The 15873-nt window shown below is 49.4% G+C and overlaps 1 protein-coding gene across 1 annotated transcript in view; it reads right to left on the bottom strand.

The window, feature by feature from the left end:
* Positions 1-14408, bottom strand: part of COL11A2 (collagen type XI alpha 2 chain) — a 76137-nt gene extending 61729 nt beyond the window's left edge. The window contains exons 1-6 of the mRNA XM_060272207.1: positions 14288-14408; positions 8010-8177; positions 6758-6968; positions 3089-3251; positions 2859-2999; positions 1041-1133 (exon numbers count right to left, since the gene is read on the bottom strand). Coding sequence (XP_060128190.1) covers positions 1041-1133; positions 2859-2999; positions 3089-3251; positions 6758-6968; positions 8010-8177; positions 14288-14408 — 897 coding nt within the window. The remainder of the gene's footprint in view (positions 1-1040; positions 1134-2858; positions 3000-3088; positions 3252-6757; positions 6969-8009; positions 8178-14287) is intronic.
* Positions 14409-15873: the final 1465 nt, after the last annotated feature.

Genomic DNA, 15873 nt, shown 5'->3' with positions numbered 1-15873 from the left:
CTTTGCACTAAGCACAGTTGCTCTCCCCCCCCCCCCCGGTTTGGAAAACACAGCAAGGTGGGCTTAACTGAACACAGGAGAAAAAACTTCTGAGCTGCTTCTTGTGGCCAAATTGGGGCAGAGCATGCCCTCCAAACACTAAACTATGGTTTAGCGTTTCTCCTCAACCAGCCCACTGAAACCCACTTCCAAGTAAATATTCACAGCCTTCCACTTGTATAGGAACTACAGAAGGATATTTCTTATTATGGTCTTTTGTTTTGGTTCAGAATGAATTCCACAGCCTACAGCTCCATATATTTCTGCAGAAAACCCGTAAGATTGTGGTTTTCCTCACTGCAACTAACCCACCGATTCTGCATTGCCCCAGATACTAATGCATGTTCGTGTTTCAGCCACGGCCACGCTGCATCATGGGCTCTGGCGTTCCCAATGGACTACGTGGGATATGATGCAGCGCAACCGCGAGTGAACTCCACACAGGCTGAACGACGCAAGCCCGGGTTGCGGCTGCTAGAGGAGCGAGCAAGCGGGCTTCCTTCGTGTGCAGGCACACTTCTTCAGATACCTGTGCAAGTATCTGAAGAAGTGTGCATGCACATGAAAGCTCATGCCAACGACAAACTTAGTTGGTCTCTAAGGTGCTGCTGGAAGGAATTTTAATAATAATAAGGTTTGCCTGCAACTCAGCTATTATCCACCCAAGGACAGTCATGATCCTGCCAGTCTCCAGCAATGACTATTTCCCAACCCACACTCCCTCAATCTGCCTGGATAACTCCCCAGACTCTACTCTCTCCTTGGCTGTTCATCTCTGGAAGAAACTAGTGGGGGGGGGGTTGCCCCCCAAGCTGCTAAATTAAAGGCAAGGTAATGCATAGACATTGATAAATGGATGGATGGATGGACGGACTGATGGACAGGTGGACAAGACAGACAGGTGGACTATTCCACAACCACATGACAAGGACAAGACTCAGGTACGAGGACGGACGGACGGACATTTCTGGGGAGGAGCACCACGGCACCGCTCCCTTTACCTGCTCACTGGCGCCCCCCAGAGGCAGTCCGCCCTCGCTAGGCCCGTAATAGTAGGGGTAGGTGTCATAGTCCTGCAGGTCCTCACCAAAGTACTGAGGGAGAGCAAGAGAAGCGGTTTCTTCAAAAACAGAACAAAAAAACCATAAATGGCTGCAGAGATCCGCCAGTCCCCAGCGGTTGAGAACCCTTCCCGCAAACGGGTGCTGGGTGCTCCCTGCCTTTCTAGAAACAAGGGGTGCAACCTCGGGGGCTTTGAGCTCCCTGAAGACACTCTCCTCTCTTTTTTAACTCCAAAAAATACTGGATTGGGGAAGTGGCAAGCGGTTTCCTGCGCTCCACCCTTTCGAAACACCAGCAAGAGGTTTGGGGGCCCCATAGCTGCCAAGTTTTCCCTTTTCTCACGAGGAAGCCTATTCAGCATAAGGGAAAATCCCTTAAAAAAAGGGATAACTTGGCAGCTATGTTTGGGGGGGGGCTTTTTCCTGCGGATTCAGTGGCACTGATCATTGCCACCCCCCTGAAAAGCAAACATGGGAGGGAAAGTTAATCCTAAGAAACCTCAAAAAGGAAAAGGAAACGATTTGAGAGGGAATCCAGTATTTGCCCGCTTCCCGACTGATAATTCACCAGGTTTGCAAAGCTGATCTGTCAATTAGTTGGTTAAATTGATCAACTAAAAACCCTTGGCTGGATTAAGCAAGCTGCTTAATAATGCAGGTGGTAGAAACTGGAGCCTCTTCCACTCTACATATGAAAATGAAAGCAGATTTAATCCATCAGTTAAAATGCAGCAGGTGGTTAATGGAATGAGATTTCTTTGATCACCTGAAATGTTCCGAAAAGTTCATAGAATTGCAGTTTTGGAAGGGACCCTAAGAGTTATCTAGTCCAGCCCCCTGCAATGAAGGAATCACAGCTAAAGTTGCCAACGGTCAACAATGTGCTCAAGCTTGTGTATGAGAGTTCTTGCCCTTTCATCATTATAACGAAGGGAGCTCATTGCTAGTCCACCAAAATACCAATATGTAAAATCGTTCTCAATAATCACCCCAATTTAGCAACCTGCTTCCTCTTCAGGTGCAACATGGACACAATCCTGCACTCCATATCCACCGGCAAAAGGGGGCGTTAAGAACTGCCAGGAGGCGAAATCGCAGTGCCAGCCTTTAGCTGTGCTTCCTGGATTGCAAGGGGTTGGGCTAGATGACCGCAGAGGGTCCCTTCCGACGCCACAATTCCATCTTTGGGCTGGCCGAAAGGGGAGCCTGGCCTTGCTCCGAAACACAAGGAATGAACGAAATGCCCTGAGTCAGAACGAAGGTGGAAAATTCCCTGAAGAAAGAAGATGTTCTGAAAGAGAGGCAGATTTTTGCTGTGGTTGACCTTAAGAATCTGGCACGTGGAAAAGGTGTTTCCTTTGCGTCATTTTGCTGCCTGCAAAATAGTTTCCTTTCCCTCTCCTGGCACAGTCCGGGCAGCTTTAGCATCCTAGGAAGCTGTTCTGTACAGAATTGGACCCTCGTCTGCACAGATCTCTCCCAAGTTCCAAACTTGAACCAGGGGCCTTTGGGATGGGTTAGAAAGACGTCACCACTTTCCCAGCTGTCTGCCCTCAACAACAACCCCCCTCCCAGGAGGGCAGGCGAGGGTTCATACCGTGATTCGAACACAGAACCGCCTCCTGGGTTCCTTCTCCCAGAAGGAAACAGACCTTTCCCCAAGCCCCGCTGCCCGGCAAGGATGCTGAGGAGGTGGAAGGGGGGGCGAGGCGTGGACCCCTTTCCTGAAACCTGGCTCCTCCGTGCCCCTCACCTCACCTCAGGCCTGCTGGGGTTCCTCTGGGCCTCCTGCGCTTGGGGCTTCTGCGAGGCCTTCACGTCGCAGTCGGGGCTGAAGTGTTCGCAGAAGTCGTAGGCTGCTTGGGGGCTGGAGGAGATGAGCAGCTGCTGGATGTCACCCTGCGGGGCGGAAGCCAAAGGAAGAGGTTGGAGAGCCTGGCACCCACAGGCCGAAGGAGCAGCGGGAGAGAGCGGGAAAGGCCACCCACCTCGAAGACCTCCTCGTCCAGGATCCGGGTTCCAAAGACGGTGATGCCCCGCGTGTCGATGGCCGGCTGGTTGCCGCGGGGCAAAGGGCGGGTCACTTTCTTCTTGCAGTCCAGGATCAAGGTCACCTGCTTCTTGCTGATGCTCAGAGCCACCCGATGCCACCTGGATAGGGGGGAATCGCAGAGTCACAGAACGGCATGAAGTCGGAGTCACCGCGTAATCATGCCAGTTCCACGTGGATAAGAAGGGGGCTGGTATTCAGTATGGCGCCACCTGCAGTTTGGAACTCCCTCGACTTTATTGAAATGCAGCGCTGGCAGAATGGGAGGATGGAAAATAATAATAATAATAATAATAATAATAATAATAATAACAACAACAATTATTATTATTATTATTATTATTATTATTATTATTATTATTATTATTATTGGAAACCCTCCCATCAGGTGTCAAGGAGATAAGTAACTACGCCACCTTTAGGAGACATCTGAACTCAGGCAGCCCTGTACAGGGAAGATTTTAATGTTTGGTGTTTTATTATGTTTTGTGTGTGTGCTGAAATCTGCACAGAGTGGCTGGGGAAACCCAGTCCGATGGACGGGGTACAAATAATAAAATTATTATTAAATTAGGATGAGGCCACGAGAGGGTCCAACAGTCAAGCAGGTGGTTTCTGCACAGGTTTATAGAGGAAAGGAACCCATCCTGCCTTGCAGGATATCATAGAATCATAGAATCGGAAGAGACCACAAGGGCCATCCAGTCCAACCCCCTGCCAAGCAGGAAACACCATCAAAGCATTCTTGACATATGCCTGTCAAGCCTCTGCTTAAAGACCTCCAAAGAAGGAGACTCCACCACACTCCTTGGCAGCAAATTCCACTGCCGAACAGCTCTTACTGTCAGGAAGTTCTTCCTAATGTTTAGGTGGAATCTTCTTTCTTGAACTTTGAATCCATTGCTCCGTGTCCGCTTCTCTGGAGCAGCAGAAAACAACCTTTCTCCCTCCTCTATACGACATCCTTTTATATATATTTGAACATGGCTATCATATCACCCCTTAACCTTCTCTTCTCCAGGCTAAACATACCCAGCTCCCTAAGCCGTTCCTCATAAGGCATCGTTTCCAGGCCTTTGACCATTTTGGTTGCCCTCTTCTGGACACGTTCCAGCTTGTCAGTATCCTTCTTGAACTGTGGTGCCCAGAACTGGACACATTCCAGCTGAGGTCTGACCAGAGCAGAATACAGTGGTACTATGACTTCCCTTGATCTAGATCAGGGGTCAGCAAACTTTTTCAGCAGGGGGCCGGTCCACTGTCCCTCAGACCTTGTGGGGGGCCGGACTATATTTTGAAAAAAAAATGAACGAATTCCTATGCCCCACAGATAACCCAGAGGTGTATTTTAAATAAAAGGACACATTCTACTCATGTAAAAACATGTTGATTTCCTGACCGTCCGCGGGCCGGATTTAGAAGGTAATTGGGCCGCATCCGGCCCCTGGGCCTTAGTTTGGGGTCCCCTGATCTAGATGCTATACTCCTATTGATGCAGCCCAGAATTGCATTGGCTTTGGGAATTGCAAAACCTACACAATTCCCAATTTTGTGTAGGAGCAAAACCTACACAATTCCAGAGTGGAGTCCCTAAGGCGGTTGAATTCATTTTACCTTGTATTTCTCAGAATTTATACACTGCTTGGTGGTAAAAAGTAGATGGGGGAAAAAAACTGTTTACAACAAGAATGGAGCAATGGAGCTATCAGGAAAACACAGCTAAGAATGAACAACTACAGTATATTGAACCTTCAAAAAATAATTTGAGTGAACTGATAAACTAAAAACCAGATTAGAACACCTGCCAACATTGGTCTACGTAGAAACACAGGAAGGCGCTTCCCATGGAGCAAGACTGTGAGTCCCTCTGGATCAGTATTGTCTACACAGACTGGCAGCAGCTCTTTCAGGGCGGGTTGGACTAGATGATCCTTGAGGTTCCTTCCTACAGTACGATTCCCCACAAACAAAACCGTTTTTAGCAGGGGCTGAAAAGAGTCCAGCAAAGGGACCTGCTTGATGTTTCCAAATATTGGTTTCTTACAAACACGTCACAATATTTCACGAATTAGAAATAAAGAACTCGTAACACATCTCTGTTAACTGCGGGTGCAAGAACGACCATTGCCAGGACACGGAAATCATTGCAATTATTGACCCCGGACCAGAGCCAAAGTGCAATCTGGCAGAAAATACAGTATTATTGGAAAAACTGACACAGAAATCACAGGTTGAGCAAGAGGCCAAAGGTTTGTATAAAGCACATCTTTTAATTATTATTTTTCTTTCCCCCTCCTCTTGCTTTTATATAAACTCCTGTAGACCATAGTTGCTGCTGATACTGTGTGTGTGTGTGTGTGTGTGTGTGTGTGTGTGTGTGTGTGTTTGTGGCCAACAACTCAGGCAATGGATGTTACTATGCATTACAGTATATGGAAGTGAGAGCTGGACCATAAAGAAGGCTGATCGCCGAAGAATTGATGCTTTTGAATTATGGTGCTGGAGGAGACTCTTGAGAGTCTCATGGACTGCAAGAAGATCAAACCTCTCCATTCTTAAGGAAATCAGCCCTGAGTGCTCACTGGAAGGACAGATCCTGAAGCTGAGGCTCCAATACTCTGGCCACCTCATGAGAAGAGAAGACTCCCTGGAAAAGACCCTGATGTTGGGAAAGATGGAGGGCACTAGGAGAAGGGGACGACAGAGGACAAGATGGTTGGACAGTGTTCTTGAAGCTACGAACATGAGTTTGACCAAACTGCGGGAGGCAGTGCAAGACAGGAGTGCCTGGCGTGCTATGGTCCATGGGGTCACGAAGAGTCGGACATGACTAAATGACTAAACAACAACAACAACAACAACAACAACAACAACAACAACATGCATTATATTTGGTGTTTGTTAAAATTGTGGTGGTTTTCTCATATGCGGCTTGGGACCCTCGTACCTACGGGACCGCTTCTCCTGGTATGCCCCGTGGAGGACCTTAAGGTCCACAAACAACAATACTCTGGAGATCCCGAGCCATAAGATGGCAAGATTGGCCTCTACTAGAGCCAGGGCCTTTTCAGTACTGGCCCCAACTTGGTGGAACGCTCTTTCCCAGGAGACCAGGGCCCTGCGGGATTTGTCATCTTTCCGCAGGGCCCGCAAGACAGAGCTGTTCCGCCTGGCCTTTGGGTTAGACTCAGCCTGACCCCTGTGTTTTCCTCCCTCATGGCTTGGATTTATGGACTACTTGAAATGAGGCTGCACTTTAAATTTTAATACTGTATTTTAATCTGTATTTTAATTAATTGTTTTTATGTTTTACTGTAATTCTGTTGGTGTGAGCCGCGCTGAGCCCGGTTCTTGACTGGGGAGGGCGGGGTATAAATAAAAAATTATTATTATTATTATTATTATTATTATTATTATTATTATTAATACACTTTGAGGAGTTCTGTTGCTGTATTCAGAGACGATTCTCTGAGTGTTTGTTTTATTTTTGATTTTTATATTCTGTAATTGTCTAGCGTTGTATGTTTTAACCATAATATCAAAGGCCTTCCCCCTGCAGTGGGACGATGGAGGGGGCAGAGAAGGAAGTCGGGGGGGAGCCACTCACTTGCCGTCGGCCAGGTTGACCCCTCGGAAGATGGGGTAGTCCTCTGGGGCAGGGCGCCCACTCTGGTCCTCATAGAGGAAGACGGGGGAGCGGCCCAACTCCACCCCCAACTGCTGGGTGCCATGCTGGTTGTAGATGGAGAGGAGGAACGCCTGGAGTCCGGATTTGGGCTTCACCAGAGCCATGATGGAGAAATCCTCTGGGAATTTGCCTGGGGGAGAGGGGAGAGCAGAGGGAGGGTTTAAAGAGGGCTCCACAACACCCACCAAACCCCACAAAAGGGGTGTTTTTTTAAAAAAATTGTATAAATTTTATTTTTCCAATACATATGAATACAAAATACAAAACTTTCCAACCGAGATACAGAATCAAAATACATCAAACTTATAACTACCCTATATCCCCCTCCCTCTCCTTCCCTCCCATTTCCCTACCCCCCTTCTCTTCCTTTCTCATTTTTTCCATCTTTAATACTGTTTAAACCAAATATTTTAAAACAACAATAACAAATGTACTAAACAATAATATGAATACATTAAATAATATATTTTTACTGTATCTAAGTGTCTGTGTCGTTTTTTCTCTTACTTTTCCCCTACATTGAGAATAGGAGGAGAAGGAGAGCCTATTCAATGTCCTCTATACTTGTTTTTAATTCACCTAACGGACTTCCTGTCTGTCAATTCCTGGTGTATATTTTGGTTTTAAAGACGAACGCACATAACACAGTATGAATCTCTATTGCAATTTTCTAATACGCCCTTACCTTCTAATGTACCAAACTTCAAATCTAAATCTTATCTTTCCCCAATATTCTTCAAATTCAACCAAATACTAACACCTATACTTTTGAAGGTATATTTTATACCTTTCCCAATTTTCTGCCAATTTTTGTTTTGATTTGCCCCTCAAATTATTTGTTAAATAAGCCATTTCTGCCAATTCTTGTAATTTACCTTTGCCACTCGGTTACTGTACTGCAGGGACCCCCATTTCCTTCCATAAAAGGGATGATTTTGGAGGCTTCCCACATAATAAGAATGAATAATAATAATATTCTGCCCACCTGGCTGGGTCTAAGCTACGAGAAGCATTGGCACATTTAAAGTACAGGGGTCCCTTTATACAGATACCTTGGTTCTCAGACACCTTGGTTCTCAAACACTGCAAACCTGGAAGTCAGTGTTATCTCCTGGGCTAAATTGAGGGGAAGTGACAGGAACCCCCAAACACACAGACTTCGCTTGCGTACCTGGGAAAAGCTGCCGGGTGGGAGCGCTGATCTGCGCCTGCCTTGATATCCGGTAGGCCACATCGGGCCCCGATCCTGAGCGCCTCTTGGGGCAGAAGCCCGTGGTCTTGCGGACGCCCTCGGGCTGGTTCTGAAGCTGCAACACTTTCAAGACGTCCACCGGTTCGGCTGCAGGAGGGAAGAGGAGAAGATGGGAAATGTGGGGGTTACAAACCTGGCCTGCCGCCCCCCACCTCACCCCACGCAGACCCTTCCTGCTGCTCTTAAGTTGCCAACTTTTTCCCCTGGCCCTGCTCCTCTGCTTTCAGGAGAGCCTGCTGGTCGGGTCCAAATACCCTGCTCTCGCTCATCTTCCTGCTTTTTGCACAAACTGGCACAGGAGCAGAGCCAGTCGGGAAAGGTGGCAACCCTGCACGGATCAGCCAAGGCAGCCCCTTCGAACAAGTGGGGAGGGTCGGGCGAAAGGTGAAGAGAATCTGATTATCATAAAATCATGGAATCATAGAGTTGGAAGAGACCACAAGGGCCATCCAGTCCAACCCCCTGCCAAGCAGGAAACACCATCAAAGCATTGTTGACATATGCCTGTCAAGCCTCCACTTAAAGACCTCCAAAGAAGGAGACTCTGCCACACTCTTGGCAGCAAATTCCACTGTCGAACAGCTCTTACTGTCAGGAAATTCTTCCTAATGTTTAGGTGGAATCTTCTTTCTTGTAGCTTGAATCCATTGCTCCATGTCCGCTTCTCTGGAGCAGCAGAAAACAACCTTTCTCCCTCCTCTGTATGACATCCTTCTATATATTTGAACATGGCTATCATATCACCCCTTAACCTTCTCTTCTCCAGGCTAAACATACCCAGCTCCCTATGTGGTGCCCAGAACTGGACACAGTATTCCAGGTGAGGTCTGACCAGAGCAGAATACAGTGGTACTATTACTTCCCTTGATCTAAATGCTATACTCCTATTGATGCAGCCCAGAATTGCATTGCAATTTGCTGGAGGAAGGAAACTCGGGAATCAGCGAATGGGGGGCTTCCAGAATCTGGCGGGAAGGAAGGAAGGACAGTCTTCACAGGCTCCGCGCAGCCTCCTCCTCCTCATTCACACAGTTGTGCCTGATGCTCTCTCTCTAACCACTGAGCCACGCTACCTCTCAAACCCACACGGGGTCACCACCGGTCCGGTCCTTGACCCTCCCAGTCTCGCTGCTCCCTCAGCGTGCCACAAAGGGGGTCCCCATGGAACAACACCCTCCCCCCCCACAAATGTGGGGCCCTCCAAGAGCCTGGAGGCTGCATGGGAATGGGAAGGAGGCTGGCATCTCAGGTGTGCCCAAAGCAATCAGCATTCCGATCTCCTCTCTCTGAGCCGTGAAAAAAGAGTCTTTGTTTGGCGCCGGGAGGTGGATCCCGGCCAGGCGGATGCTGGGCACACGCCTGTGCACACCGCCAGCGAGGAAAGAGGGAGGAGGAGGGAGGAGGAAACGCAGGGAACAGGCAGCTGCACGCACCACACAAGACGCCGCAAGGTGTGTGTGGGGGTCATCATAGAATTAGAAGGGACCCAAGGGTCATCCAGTCCAACCCCTTGCAATCTCAGCTAAAGCATACAATCTTGGCTTAAAAACCTCCAAGGAGAGTCACCTGTTCATCACAGCATGAAGGCCTTCAACATAAGGACCCGCTCTGTATTTGTGAGAACCGCATCTATTTCAGTGGGGCAGCAGCACCAATGCACTTTGGAACGCCCTGCCACTTGACAGCCGGCGGGCAGGCGCCTCCACTGAGCTCTTTTTGGCACCTGCTTAAAAGGTTATTTTGCTTTGTCAAGACTGACTGGGTGATTTAGAGAGCTGTACATGTGAATTATGGTGCTGGAGGAGACTCTTGAGAGTCCCATGGACTGCTAGAAGATCAAACCTATCCATTCTTAAGGAAATCAGCCCTGAGTGCTCCCTGGAAGGACAGATCGTGAAGCTGAGGCTCCAATACTTTGGCCACCTCATGAGAAGAGAAGAATCCTTGGAAAAGACCCTGATGTTGGGAAAGATGGAGGGCACTAGGAGAAGGGGACGACAGAGGACAAGATGGTTAGACAGTGTTCTCGAAGCTACGAACATGAGTTTGACCAAACTGCGGGAGGCAGTGCAAGACAGGAGTGCCTGGCGTGCTCTGGTCCATGGGGTCACGAAGAGTCGGACACGACTAAACGACTAAACAACAACATGTGAATACTCTACCACTGTGGAATTTACCTGATAGAGCACATCCCTCTCTCAGTCTTAGGGTCATGGATTCCTCCAATGCAGGGGGTTGGACTAAGTGACCCCTGTAGTCCCCTCCAACTCTACCATTCTATGATTCTTTTCAATCTTTCTACGATTATTAGGATTATTATTTCACTATCTTGCCATGTTATCCTTCCTGCTGTAGGTGAGCTTACAGAACCAGCCACTGGACACAAACCTCCTTCTCTATTGAGGCCACTTACTTTTAGGGAAAGGGCCACTAAGAACATTTGTTTTTTAATTGCCATTTTAATTTTTTCAAAAGCCTTAAGGGATTGCTGTTAATTTTCCCTTTTCTTATTGCTTTTCTCTCTTCCGTAAACTACTTTTAGGGTTGTTTATTTTCTCATTTTAAAATCAAGCAGTGAGTATAGATTTTATGAAACGGAATCATAGAATTGAGAACCCAAAGAATCATCTAGCCCAACCCCAGAAAGGAGGCCTCTCGGATATTTGGGAACTGAGTCGTTAACAGTATAAGCCTTTGGCCACCATCCGGGTCATGCCTACTTGGAAGTATGTCCTTTTGAGTGCAATGGGGCTTGCTCCCAGGTAAGTGGGGTTGGCCTTGAGGGCCGTCGTCCTTTCAAGGCAACCTTTCAAGGGCCGGTGGTGGTGGTGGGCGGGGCCAGAGGCAAACGTTAGTCAAGCAACAGCTGTACATTTGGCCCTTTGTACAGTAAGTTAATGGAATAGAAGGGGAAGAAATGGAGGCAGTGAGAGATTTTACTTTCTTGGATTCCATGATCACTGCAGATCATAGAATCATAGAATCATAGAGTTGGAAGAAACCACAAGGGCCATCCAGTCCAACCCCCTGCCAAGCAGGAAATACCATCAAAGCATTCCTGACAGATGGCTGTCAAGTCTCCGCTTAAAGACCTCCAAAGAAGGAGACTCCACCACACTCCTTGGCAGCAAATTCCACTGTCAAACAGCTCTTACTGTCAGGAAGATGGTGACAGTAGTCACGAAATTAAAAGACACATGCTTCTTGGGAGAAAAGCAATGACAAACCTAGACAGCATCTTAAAAAGCAGGGACATCACCTTGCCGACAAAGGTCTGTATAGTTAAAGCTATGGTTTTCCCAGTAGTGATGTATGGAAGTGAGAGCTGGACCATCAAGAAGGCTGATCGCCAAAGAATTGATGCTTTTGAATTATGGTGCTGGAGGAGACTCTTGAGAGTCCCATGGCCTGCAAGAAGATCAAACTTATCCATTCTGAAGGAAATCAGCCATGAGTGCTCACTGGAAGGACAGATCCTGAAGCTGAGGCTCCAATACTTTGGCCACCTCATGAGAAGAGAAGAATCCCTGGGAAAGACCCTGATGCTGGGAAAGATGGAGGGCACAAGGAGAAGGGGACGACAGAGGACGAGATGGTTGGACAGTGTTCTCGAAGCTACGAACATGAGTTTGACCAAACTGCAGGAGGCAGTGGAAGACAGGAGTGCCTGGCGTGCTCTGGTCCAGGGGGTCACGAAGAGTCGGACACGACTAAACAACAACAACAGTAAGTTAGTTTTCTACATTCTCTCTCTGTCTTCCACCCAGTCAAGGAAGACATTTAGTGCACAACATAAGAATGCAATAAATTTCTGCCGGATTAAGCCGGTGGCCCATCTACTTCTCACAGCGGCCGACCAGGTGCACCCCAGGAGAAACCCACAATCAGGATTCGAACCCAAGGACCCTCTCCCCTGCTGCAGTTTCCAGCAACTGGGATTGCTACGCTGGACTGTGGAGCCAGAGCACAGCCACCTTGGTTAGCAGCCATCCCTAGTCTTCTCTTGTGGCAGCAGGTTCCATAGGTTAACACTGTGCTGCGCGAACAAGGCCTTTCAGCTTCACGGGGTGTGGGCGAGTTTCAGCATCACGAGAGCCAGGCAAGATTTCATGAGCTCCAGACGTGCTTTGAAGGTACCCAGCCTGAGGACGAAATTCCCTGGCATTGCCCGTATTTATTTACTGAGAGGCAGTCTCTGCGCCGCTGGCTGCTCTCTCGAGCAGGCAGGAAACAAAAAGCTTCCTTTTTCTCAATGGAGAAGCCGAAGCAGAGCCCAGGCATGCCTTGGGGCAGGCAAAATGCAGCAATCTAACTGTGAAGGTGGAAGCCAGGTCACCCACATCCCTCTTTTTCTCTCTGGCAGCCCCTCGTAGACAAGTAAGATTGTCTTCCATAAACACGGCCTTAACAGTGAGTGACTGTGGAGGCCAATTTTGAATCCACACGTCCTTCCACAGTGGGGACATTGGTTTCTGGGCGGGAGCTGATCACAATGAGGGTTTGCCAAGCGTGCCTTCCTCTTGGCACGTTTCTCCCTTGCGTCCTGAGTTCGAGTGTCTTCAAAGCCCATGACACCTTTGGTAAAGGCTGTTCTCCAACTGGAGCACTTGCAAGCCAGTGTTTCCCAGTTGTCACTGTTTATGCTACATTTTTAAAAAAGATTTGCCTTGAGAGTCTCTTTTGTTGACCACCAGCATTACGCTTTCCATTTTTAGGTTTGGAACAGAATAGTTGCTTTTTAGCATCCGAACAACAAGACCAGTGCAACGAAGTTGATGTTGAAGAATCATTGCTTCCACACGGGTGATCTTTGATTCTTCCAGTAGATCCAGACAGGGGCTGAGCCCCCAAGAGGCCCAGGCTCACCCCCAGATCACCAGCCGGCTCCTTCCTCCCTTTGGAACTGGCCGAGCAACAGAGATGAACCACCTGCCAACATCGCCTCTGTCTTGTCTGGATGAAGCTCCGGTTTCCTGGCCCTCATCCAGTCTCTTGCCAAGGTCAGGAACCAGTTCAGCTTATCCTCCGCCTCCCTTGCTTGTGTGAGGGCCTTGCAGAATCATAGAATGGGAGCATTGGAAGGGATCCCAAGGGGTCATCTAGTCCAGCCCTCAGCAGTCGCAACGGAAGCATCCTGGACAGGGGCCATCCATCTGTGTGTCATCTCTGTGTGGATGACAGTGGACCCCCAAACTGCAGAAGACCCCTGCCCAGTGGTTTCACACAGATGCCCAACAGAACGGAGCGGGGGGCTGTGTAGAGAAGGTGCAATCCTGCGGAACTCCAGCCCACGGGATCCTAATCCAGATTCCAGAAGGACATCTTGGCTGATTGCATGGAAAGTGGCTGAGAGATGATGATGGTGATAGTCATCCCAGTGCTGAATCCAGGCCTAAATGGGTCCAGAAAATCCACCTCCCCCAAGATCCCAGATCCACCGCCCCAAGATCCCAGCTCCACCTCCCCCAAGATCCCAGATCCACCTCCCCCAAGATCCCAGATCTGTGTGCCCAGATCCCAGCACAGATGTTATGGGATCTAGTGGGACCTTCAATTAAGCAATTCTTAGAATCATAGAATCATAGAATCATAGAGTTGGAAGAGACCACAAGGACCATCCAGTCCAACCCCCTGCCAAGCAGGAAAAACCATCAAAGCATTCTTGACAGATGGCCGTCAAGCCTCCGCTTAAAGACCTCCAAAGAAAGAGACTCCACCACACTCCTTGGCAGCAAATTCCACTGCCGAACAGCTCTTACTGTCAGGAAGTTCTTCCTAATGTTTAGGTGGAATCTTCTTTCCTGTAGCTTGAATCCATTGCTCCGTGTCCGCTTCTCTGGAGCAGCAGAAAACAACCTTTCTCCTGCTCTTCATGACATCCTTTTATATATTTGAACATGGCTATCATATCACCCCTTAACCTTTTCTTCTCCAGGCTAAACATACCCAGCTCCCTAAGCCGTTCCTCATAAGGCATCGTTTCCAGGCCTTTGACCATTTTGGTTGCCCTCCTCTGGACACGTTCCAGCTTGTCAGTATCCTTCTTGAACTGTGGTGCCCAGAACTGGACACAGTACTCCAGGTGAGGTTTGACCAGAGTAGAATACAGTGGTACTAATATATATTTCGCCTCTTCTCCGCCGGCTTGGCAAAGTCTGTTCCTTCTGCCGGGTGGGGGGCGTCTGCAGCAGCCGCACCGCCCCAGAGCCGGCAGATCTCTGCGCAGAGACGCAGCGCATGATCCAGGGGCCTCTCTGGCTCTGCAGTGGCCCGCCGTCGGTTTTGTGCCCGGCCCCCCTGGCGCTCCCCGTCCCGCATCTGGCCAAGCCATCATCCCTCGGCGTGTGCCTCCCCCACTCCCCCCCCATCAGCTCCTGATGGCTTCCCCAGACTTGTTATTGTTCCGAGGGAAATCCGAGCCGATGCCTTTGGGTGCCAACTGGACGGGAGGGTGGCGTGGGGTGAGCGGCTGGGCGCGAAGCTTACCACTGGGAGAGACGGGGGTGCAGCAGAGGGCGCGGGGGCACAGGTGGGGTGGGATACACACACCTCCACACCCCACACCTTCTCGCCTCTCCACCTCCCCAACTCGTCTTGCCCCGTCCACCATCACCGGCCCTTGAAAGGTTGCCTTGAAAGGACAGCGGCCCTCACGTGGAAAACAGCTTCTTGCTGGACCCCACTTACCTGGGAGCAAGGCCCATTGCACTCAAAAGGACATACTTCCAAGTAGGCATGACTCCGATGGTGGCCAAAGGCTTATACCAGGGTTCCCCAAACTAAGGCCCGGGGGCCAGATGTGGCCCAATCCCCTTCTCAATCCAGCCCACGGACGGTCCGGGAAGCAGCATGTTTTTACATGAGTAGAATGTGTCCTTTTATTTAAAATGCATCTCTGGGTTATTTGTGGGGCATAGGAAATCATTCATTTTTTTTCTTCAAAATATAGTCTGGCCCCCCACAAGGTGTGAGGGACAGTGGACCGGGCCCCCCCTGAAAAAGTTTGCCGACCCCTGGCTTATACTGTTATTGACTCGGGTCCCAAATATCCGAGAGGCCTCCTCCTTCCTCCCTATAGACATCCTCGGGTACCAAGATGGGCAGAGCTAGGGGGGTGGTCCAGCAGGGAGGGCCTTCTCGGTGGTGGCACCTGAGCGGTGTATCTCCCTGCCCATGGAGGTCCCTAGAATCATAGATCATAGAATTGTGGAGTTGGAAGGGACCCCCGAGGGTCATCCAGTCCAACCCCCTACATTGAAGAAATCAAAACTAAAGCATCCATGACAGATGACCAGCCAACCTCTGCTTAAATACCTCCAAGGAAGGAGAATCCATTCAATGGCTGAACGTCCATTCAATGTGATTGATTACGGGAGCGAGGTTTACCAGCCTGTCGTGTTCCCGTCCCCCCCATATTTTATTCAAGTTGGCATCCCTGGGTGAGGGTCGTCCTACTGCTGCTGCGACAGAGGGGTGAGAAGAGGGCATACAAGAGGCGCCCCCCCATCCCTCTCTGCTCATCGCCTATTTGAGCCCCCACACCTCTCAGTCCTGGGGGGGAGGGGGGAGCCTTGCAGGTTATATGTACCGTCCATTTTTTACAGCGCCAGGAAACTTTTGCCAAGCTCTCCTCCCGCACTGCACGCAAGGTCCCTCAGTGGCAGTTAGAATCACAGAATTGTAGAATGGGAAGGGAACCCGAGGGGTCATCTAGTCCAACCCCGTACAATGCAGGAATCTTTTGCCCAAGGTGGGTCTCGAACCCACGAACCTGAGATTGAGA

Source organism: Zootoca vivipara, chromosome 2, assembly GCF_963506605.1.
Source record: "Zootoca vivipara chromosome 2, rZooViv1.1, whole genome shotgun sequence".
NCBI lineage: Eukaryota > Metazoa > Chordata > Lepidosauria > Squamata > Lacertidae > Zootoca > Zootoca vivipara.
Note: the sequence above shows the minus strand (reverse complement) of the source record. Positions and strands in the feature narration are given on the sequence as shown.